Here is a 9,603-nt window from a genome sequence, read left to right as displayed (position 1 = left end):
TTTTTTTTCATCACAAATAGCTAAGCTGGGGACTGTGCAGGTAGCAAGTCCATTAGATTTGAGCAGCCAGGATTGTGAGTTGAAGGAGGGAGCTATGTCCACATTATTATTATTATTATTATTATTATTATTATTATTATTATTCCGCTCTTCATCCTAAAATCTCAGGGTGGTTCACAGGATAAAAGAACAAGGTAAAATAACAAATAAATACTTAAAAACCAAAACAAAACCCCATAACCTGCCCTCCCACAAACACATTTAATAGGCTGTTGAATATTCATCACACAAAGGCCTGGTTGAAAAGGAACATTTTCGCCTGGCAGCTAAAGATATAGGAAGGCACCAGGTGAACCTCTCTGAGGAGAGCATTCCGCAAACAGGGAGCCACTGCAAAAAAGGCCCGTTTTCATGTTGCCACCCTCTGGACCTCTCATGGAAAAGGCATGTGAATGGCCTCAGATTATGAATGCAGTGTCTGAGTCAGTTTATATGGGGGAGACAGTCCTTGAGGTACTGTGGTCCTGAGCCATTTCCCACCAGGCAACAGGCAATATTGGCCAAAATCCTCCTGATTTCAGAAGTCAGGTGACCTAGGAGAGCCTGTCCTATATACCTTTGCCATCTATACAGCACCAACATCTGCTGCACTTCTCATTCAGGATGAGTTGCTGGCTCTCCATGCTACTAGAATCTTCCTGGTTGTTGTTTCTTTAATGACTTAGGTTTCTTGGCCTATCCATCCTCCCAGACGCCGCAAACACAGGAATCACATCAGTGGCTTTGCCACCTTTATCTGAGCTATGGGCTCTACTAACTACCCTGGCAGGCCTCATCTGCTTTGAGAGCCTGACTAGATCACGAAAGCAACCCTTCCTTAAAGAAATTGCCTAGGCTTGAAAAATCAAGGTGGTCTCCGGGCACCGTGTGTGAAAGGAGTAGATGCGAAGCTAAGTGGGAAAAGAGAGATCTACCTAGGTTCCTTCATAGCCAGGCACAATTAGGGCTGGATTCCCCCCCCTTTCCCCCCAGCCCCCTGCGGTGGTGCTTTTAGCAGCGGCTTTGACCTGTAGGAATTAGCAAGTGAGATTGTAAAATCCCCCATGCTGCGAAAAGCTTCACCTGCTGATTCCTAAAGATCAAGTCATTCTGACAAAGAAACAAGAAGCAATTCACCACGCTTTGGACTGCATGGATCGGAGATGGGTTAGGAGCAATTTGGGGACATGCTGGCTGCTGAGAGGATGGCGAGTGAAAGTAGGGTGCTGTGGGTTGCCCCCAACCCAAGCACTGCAATGCAAGGGGGCTGATCTAATCCCTCTCCCAACACTGTATGGTCAGCCATGAATGTTGAGTGCTGTAATATTATGAAAGTGGTAGAGGGGTGGGGATCAAAACTCTCGCTAGTGCTATGTTGGCAGGTTCAGAACTAGCAAGCTGTGTTGCATTGTTGTAAATTAGGGGCGGGAAAGAGAATTTGGAGGTAGTTGTGCAGCAAACTGTTCAACCAGCTCCCAACCTGAGAGCAATTTGGTGTGGAAGAGAGCTCTACTCACTTCTCTCCATACAGGGGCAGAGTGTGAGGGAAGGGAATCTTCTCTTTAAGCTCTAGTCTCTCTTCCCCTGCTTTCACCACTGCCAGAACTTTGAAACTGTTCTCTAATGTTCTTCTTGTATAGGAGCTGTTATGTACTGAAGTTCTCACCCTGGGCCAGCAGGGGGATACTGTAGATAGTTATGCAAATAAGGGATCGAAAGTGACGTTCAGTGATTGGATAGGTTTAGAAAATTGTTACAGTTACATTGTACTGGAGCTCTATATAAGCAGGCTGACTGAATCCTTCAGTTCAGTTCTGTTCTGGCCTGTGAATAAACAAAAGCTGTTTGAAGAATCGCTGTGTCGTCTGATATGTTCACCCACAACTTAACAGGAGCAATTTGAGCACGTATAGCCCTCAACAGGGGTGCATTCTCTCTCATCAGAATAATATTTCTCCGCATGCCTGACAAATCCCCTAGCACGCAGAACAAAACCAAAAGGCTAGTATGGATCACTGTCCCACCAGTTTGAAGTTGGTTCCTCCCACCCCTTTGGTTGCTTTTATACAGTTTATGTCAACCGACTCATCCTGGAGTGAAGGTTGGTGTTGTGGTACCATCATGGGGAGTTGCTCCCATTTGGATTTTGCAAATCACGTTTCTGCAGCCTAATGCTACCAGAACTTCCTACTGGAGCTTTAAAGCAGTGTTTCCCAAGGTTGGGTCTCCAGCTGATTTCAGACTACAATTCCCATCATTCCTGACACTGGTCTTGCTAGCTTAGGCATGATGGGAGCTGTATTCCAAAAACAGCTGGAGACCAAAGGTTGGGAAAAACTGCTTTAAAGGATGTAGATACATTCGTGGGTAAGTGTATGTCATCCTACAATGGGAGGAATCTTCTTTTCTATGTGCCACCACCTCTTTAAATCTTTGTGGATGTTTTTGCTTCGGCTGCAAAGCACAGCAGCAGAAGGCCAGCATATTATTTAAGTAGCTGGGCTCCTTCCCTTTGAGTAAATCTGTCTGGGTGGGCTGCTGCCTGCTACCTCTGGCAGAATCTACTCCAGATCCGCTTCAGCTCTCCTCCCAGAGGGAACATTTACTAATGGATCATTTCTTTGACGGGGTGGAGCTCCATCTTGCCATTTAAAACCCTCCTGGTTGACAGATCTACCTGATAAATGGCTGCAGCAGATCTGTCAGAGCTGGGCTCCGTTTCAAGCCGTAAATGGGAGTCTTTCCCAGTTGGCAGGTCTGATGGTTCCGTTATGTGTGTGTTCTGGGGTTTTTGCCCAATTTAAAGATATCGTGTAGCCTAGTGGCAAAGAGACTGGCCCTGCAAATCAGAAGGCTGCTGGTTTGGATCTCGTGTGTCTGCCATGAACACACTAGGTGGCCTTGGGTGACTCACTCTCCCTGTCCCGGTTGGTAATATGGGAGATAATTATACTTGTCGTACCTCACAGGATGCTGTAAGAATTACATCTAGATAATGCATGTGAAGGGTTTTGAGCACTGCATATCACTATGCAAATGTTATTATTAATTGATTGATTAGCTTATTAAAGCTGCATATATTTGCATATGATTAAAACAAAGATCAAGAAGCAAAAGGAAAACCCAGTAGGGTACTGCATGTGTCACACTAGGCACTGTGTATGTATGAGAGAGAAGAAGAAGATAGGATGCTTCTTCTGAGATGGTACCACCGTGCCAAGTTTGTTGTATACAGTACTTGTAAAAAAATATAATTTAACACATTTAAAATTTAAAAATCTGCCTCATTTATCACATAGGTTTTTTAAAAATTATTAGCAGGTTTCTTGATGTTTAACTGGTTTGCTTTTTTAAAAAAAGTTGCAATGCTAGTTTTATGTGCCTCTATAAACAGCCTCCTTGCCTTCAGAGTTTGGAGTGGGACACCAGTCAGCGACACCATCCTGGATCTAATGTCAATGACACCAGCTTTTTCTCATACGTGTTCTGTGGGAGACACTGGTGCAAATGCACACTGCCCTTCCTTGTTGCACCCAACTTTGGGTTTTACATTTTCCGTTCTCACCGGCAGCCTAATTGCAGAAGCTGCTTTCCCCGTGCGACTTTTAAAATGTCAGTAATCCTCTTCAATTTTCCGATTCCGCCCAGCTTCACTCATGGCTGATGCACTCAATGAGTCAGACACTCTCTCCTAATCAGTAGCATCTATGCGCTGTGGCAACCCATACCGCTTGCTTCTGTGCAATAATTCAGAGCCAACTTGAAAATTATCTAAATATTGTAATTGCCTTTCTCCTATATTAAAAAAAATAATTATTTTGTCGTTTAGCAGGGTGCAGATGCCTGTTGACTCTGAGAGTCCACTGCTAGCGTATCTGACCAATGATGGCTTCATCTTATATGAAGCAAATGAGCTGAGTTATTCTGTATGTTGGAAGCCAGCTGGGTAAGACTCGTGTCAGAAAGGCAGGACGCTCTTTGCTACTCGAGGCAAAACAGATAATGTCCCACCCCCCACAGCCGCCGCCTCCTCTTCTGCAACCTCCTGCCCCCAGTACTGAAGGCAGCAGGGGAATAAAGTAAAGAAGTCTGGAGAGGAGCAATCAACAAGCATTGCACTCCTCAGAGGCTGGATCTGCTGCCTGAGGCAACTGCCTCATCTCGCCTCATGGTTGGGCCCAGTGCTTTTTTTCAGCCGGAGCGCAGTTCCGGCACCTCTTAGGCGGGTGCCATTGCAGGCCAACACTCCTCCCACCGCTTCTTGCCTTGACATACTTTTGAGAAGCCCAAAGCAAACATTTCAACTCAAAACGGAAGCCAGCCAGCATATGCGAATCTAGACTTTTTTAAAAAATCCATGACTTCACCTAGCTTCTAGCTGCTGCTAGCTACAATTGGTCAAGCTACGAGGTGGAGCCAATTCACATTTCCTTTTCTCCTGTGTAGTAGTGACAGGCTTTAAGCTTCCCACCCAGGCCTCTAACCTTTCAACATGTGTGCGTTTGCGCGAGGGCCCTTCCGAGATGCCCTAGCCATCTGCCTGAATCTAAGAGAACATGGGTGCGTTTATTTGACCTGTGCCAGAACCAGGAGCGACCCCCAAACCAGTTAGTGAGAGAGTTTGCCATAATTTTTAGCAACTCTGTGGTTGGTGAACGTGGCTGTTGTCAGATTGGCATCCGTTCAGGGCTGCCCCATGGTGAATTCCGGCACCTATTTTTCTTTTTAAAAAGCACTGGGTGGGTCAGCCCTGTAGGTAACTTGCAGAATACTAAAGGTGCAATATCCTGTGAAGTTCTCCAGTAGTAAGGTCAGGGACGCGGACTTATAAAAAATATTGGGGGGGCCCGGGAAAGCTCATGAATAATAAATAAGCTCATGAATATGCAAATAAAGTGGCGCCGCCTCCTCGTGAGCGAATAGGGGAGAGCGTGCTGCGCCTATTAATCAGCTCCAAAGGAAATTGGGTGGAGCTTTTGCTCGGGAGGGAGGGCAGGAGGCATGCAGCCCGCCCCTCCCTGTGCATTTTGGGCTGGGGGAGGGGCGGCGATGGCGCTCTGCTGGAGGGGCGCCGGAGATTATTGGGGGGGCGGAGCCCCCCAAACGAATTTTTGAGGGGGCTCGGGCCCCCTCAAGCCCCATGGAGTCGGCGCCTATGAGTAAGGTAAAGATAAAGGGATCCCTGACCGTTAGGTCCAGTCGTGACCGACTCTGGGGTTGTGCCGCTCATCTCGCTTTACTGGCTGAGGGAGCTGGCGTACAGCTTCCGGGTCATGTGGCCAGCATGACTAAGCTGCTCCTGGCGAACTAGAATGCCGTTTACCTTCCCACCGGAGCAGTACCTATTTATCTACTTGCACTTTGATGTGTTTTAGAACTGCTGCTAGGTTGGCAGGAGCAGGGACCGAACAATGGGAGCTCACCCCGTCGTGGGGATTTGAACCACTGACCTTCTGATTGGCAAGTCCTAGGCAGTGTGGTTTAACCCACGGTGCCACCCGCGTCCCATTCTCCAGTAGTAGCCACATGGTAATCAATGAGCAGTAATGTGCTTCTGCACAACTCCCACCAGCTTTCATAGGGATTGCTCCAGAGAAGATCCCTGGGCACTGATTTCCTAGAGGTGCTTCTAGAGTTTCTTGGGCATTAAATGGGCACATAGATGCACTGCCCACCTGCGAAAGACAAGTCCAAGTCCTTTGCTGGTCCAAATGACTCTGGGCTATGAAGTGGCTGAATATAGATGTGACACCAGTAGCCCCTGAACTGCAGAGAGGTCAGGTTGCCTAGCTATGGGAAATAAGTTCCTGCTAGAAAACGAGAGAAGAGCGGCTGCAGAAAAGCCACATTGCTGCCTTTTCCATAGTGATGGGCTCCAAGCCAGATTCAAGGGGAACCCTGTTTTAACCGTAGGTGCCACACACTTCAAAGTCAAGATTATCCTGGTATCTATAGAGACCTCATGCTCCTCTCCTGACTATTCCCTGCTGAATTCTGCATTTCCTAGTGTTTAATATCTGATGCCAATGGGCAACACAGGAAGAACTCAGTTGTAATCCTGTCCACAGGTTGCTGGACTTGTGTTTGCAGAAGCACATTTTTGGAATGCTACATAAAATACAGGATTTGTAAGCATCTGGGAGGGGGGGGGGGAATACTACAATTTTTTTAGCAGCCAACAAATAATACCAAGCCAGTCTAGTTATTCTCATGCACTTATACCCCACCTTTCTTCCGTCATGGAATCATTGGCTATGTTCTGCCTGCACTGTTGGAGGCAGTGGACCTCTGGATACTAGTTGCTGGAAATCCCCAGTGGGGAGAATGCTGTTGCACTCAAGTCCTGCTTGTGGTCTTCCCTTGGGCATCTTGGTTGTGAGTCCTGGAAGACCTGCTCCATGTCTTGCAGGCCTCTTTCCACCTGACCGGGGAGGGCGGGGCCTGGACTGACTCCATCTACAACAGCTGAGGCTCCTGAACAGACACTTGGGCTGGGGTGTTGTTTAGGAGGTTTTGGTGTGGATGTATTAATTTTTGTGTATCCTTATTTTAGATGCTGTTGTGATTTATGTGGAAATTGCTTCAACTTGGTTTTGTACTTCTTGATGTTTTATTTATTGGTTATGACTACTTTTGTTATATGGGGCTGTGGGTTAAACCACTGTGCCGCTTGGGCTTGCCGATCGAAAGGTCGCGGTTCAAATCCCCGCGATGGGGTGAGCTCCCGTTGTTCAGTCCCAGCTCCTGCCAACCTAGCAGTTCAAAAGCACGCAGTGCAAGTAGATAAATAGGTACTGCTGCGGTGGGAAGGTAAATGGCATTTCCATGCGTTGCTCTGGTTTCTCCAGAAGTGGCTTAGTCATGCTGGCCACATGACCCAGAAACTGTCTGCAGAAGTGGACAAACGCTGGCTCCCTTGGCCTGCAAAGCAAGATGAGCAACGCAACCCCAGAGTCATTCGCGACTGGACTTAATTGTCAGGGGTCCCTTTACCTTTACCTTACTTTTGTTATGTTTGTAATCATGTTGTAAGCTGCCTTGAGCATGGTTTTAACAATGCAAAGGCTGGAAAGGCAGCATACAAATAGAATTATGTATGTATCTCACAGGATGCTGAACTAGATGGGCCTTTGACCGGATGCAACAGAGGCTTTCTTAGGTCCTTGAGGTGGAATACATGTGATTTCCAGGAGGTCTCCTGTGAAAGATGCTGACCAGGGCAAGACCTGTTTAGCTTCAGCAAGATTATGGTCTTGTGCCTTCAGTTCAGACCATATCTTGAGAGTTTAAATGCTTTAGGTCGGACAACTGGTTTCCTGTACAAAGGCAACACACTTTTACTTGCAATATGGGCAATGCACTTTTATTTGATTATAGAGAATGGCAAACACTAAAGTCATGTGGGCAGAAAAGCTGTGATTAATGCACAGGTAGAAAATTAGGCTTATAAAAATGCACTTGAAAATATGAGCTAATGGATCATTGCTGAGCAGGAAAGGGACTTACTTGGCTGGGGAATAAAAATAAAATATAACATCTGTTGCCGCAAATATGATGCACTCAGAGCCATGAAATAAAATTAACATTTTAGAAGGTAAAGTTCTTAGGGATCTGGGTCACTTTCTCTTTCAAGCTAGTAATGGGAATCTCTGTGTCTATATTATTGTCATCAAGTCTCACAGGTGCTTTGTGTGACTAAAGTTTCTTTTGGTTTATCATCGTCTCTCACCTCAGGATCAGATGTTCTGCTTTCTCAGTTTCAAACCTTGTTTCAAGGCTACCTATACATGCATCCTCAGTCTGAATCAAATGTGATCTTTGAACAGTTGGTCTCACGGTCCCTCTTGCAGGCTTCTACATTCTTTCTTAACGGATGATAACTGGCTTTATTGCACTCAAAGGAATGAACACAAGACAACATGATATGTGCCATTCAAGCTGTTTTTCTTTTAAAACCACCTCTCTTGTTTGAACTCTTCTTTCAGCCTTAAGAATGATGGTTAAGGAATTAGATATTTGCAAATTCCTAAATGAAATGACCTGATCCACACCTCTTGGACTAATGTGCAGGTCAAAATATGACCACCCTTCACATTTCACACTCCTCCCAAATCTTCTGGTGCAGTTCGGACAGACTCTTGAGTAAGCTTAGCTGTCATGGAATATGAGGAGATCTCTTCATGTTTATAAGTAACTGCTTAAGAAACAGGAAGCAGAGGTTAAGAATAAATGGACAGTTATCTCAATGGAAGAATGTAGAATGTTGAGTGCACCAAGGATCTGTATTGCATCCTATTTTTGTTCTGTTATTTTTCTGTTTAATTATTTTACACCAAATTTAAATTAATCTTTGTAGATTCAGTAAGGATTGCACATAGACTGTTTCTGTTTGGCATTTGATATTTGATATTTAAGGGTGTGTGTACAGTCCTATATTATTTGAGCAGTTGAGTGGCTGTGGAACATGGCTCAGAATACTACAAACATAGAAGGCTCCCTGTTCAGGATGAAGCTAAGGTGGGAAACCGGTTAAGCCAGTTTGTAGCTGAAGCTGGTTGTGAACTGTACTAGTTGACCAGCATGTGGGGTACCACTAATCCTTCTCCCTAGAAATGTTTTGCAGCTCCCTTAAGATGGATTTTGCTTTAACAACAACAAAAACAAGAACACATTCCTGTTTAATGTATAGACATTAGCGCTATACTTTAAAAAATAAATAGAGTAAACAGCCAACTGGATGAAGGAGTGAGGAGCAGGAAATATGCTTGATAGTGGGGTCAGAATTGCTAGTAAGGAGGACATCTGTCAAACGCATTTTGAAAGCTAAGGGAGCTGGGTTGCCTTATGAGAGGTAAAAAAATAGAAAGCCCTCCACTTAAGGTCTGTCTGAACACATCCTATTTGAATCTTGTCTTTAAGCAATACTGAATAACCTATGTTTTATCATCAGTCACCTTTAATAATCTGTATTTTAAAACAGAATTATATTTTATGTATTCCTTATTTGATCGATGATATTGGTTGTTGATAACCAATATTTGAACTTAATATTTAGAGTTTGTGCTGATTTCATTGCACCTGGAGCAAAGTTGTTTTACCTCTCAGCTTGACTAGTATTTTGCATTGAAATACATCTGTTGTCTTTAGTGGATGGTGAGCCCGGGGATTTTTGTTGTTGAAAAAGAGCCTTTCCTGGCCCTCACAGGTATTTCTGCCGTTGCCTGCCATGTAAGATTGTAAAGTGAATTTGTGGTCTTTGATTTGTTAACCATAAAACAACTCCCCGTCCTCTCCTTAATTTTAACAAGAGCGTGAGTTATTGACCCCGCGAATGGCTTGTATCACTATGGCTTGGATAAATGCAGTGGATGTTCCAGTTTTGGAATGAAATCTGTATGATGGAAGCAGCGGCAAGCTCTGACGCAGTTTCTGTGCGATTGCAGGAAACGAGGTGATTGCTGTGGACTGGAAAGGACTAAAAGATGTTGACCAGATCAATATGGACAGCACCAGCTCACTCCATGGCAGCAGCATCCACCGGCCGTCCACCGAGGTAAGTATCCA

At 45.1% G+C, this 9,603-nt stretch overlaps 1 protein-coding gene across 4 annotated transcripts in view; it reads left to right on the top strand.

Annotated features, from left to right (window-relative positions):
* FAM131B (family with sequence similarity 131 member B) overlaps nt 1-9,603 on the top strand; it is a 47,331-nt gene that overhangs the window by 22,644 nt on the left and 15,084 nt on the right. For 3 of the 4 annotated variants that reach the window (XM_081894521.1, XM_081894523.1, XM_081894525.1), the window contains exon 2: nt 9,483-9,592. In XM_081894521.1, coding sequence (XP_081750647.1) covers nt 9,483-9,592 — 110 coding nt within the window. Of the gene's footprint in view, nt 1-53; nt 75-9,482; nt 9,593-9,603 lie in introns of those variants that run through there. The other variant, XM_081894524.1, reaches the window with a different exon arrangement.

This window comes from Podarcis melisellensis, assembly GCF_964234715.1.
Source record: "Podarcis melisellensis genome assembly, chromosome: 17".
NCBI lineage: Eukaryota > Metazoa > Chordata > Lepidosauria > Squamata > Lacertidae > Podarcis > Podarcis melisellensis.
The sequence above is the reverse complement of the archived record's forward strand: the minus strand, read 5'-3'. Positions and strand labels throughout refer to the sequence as shown.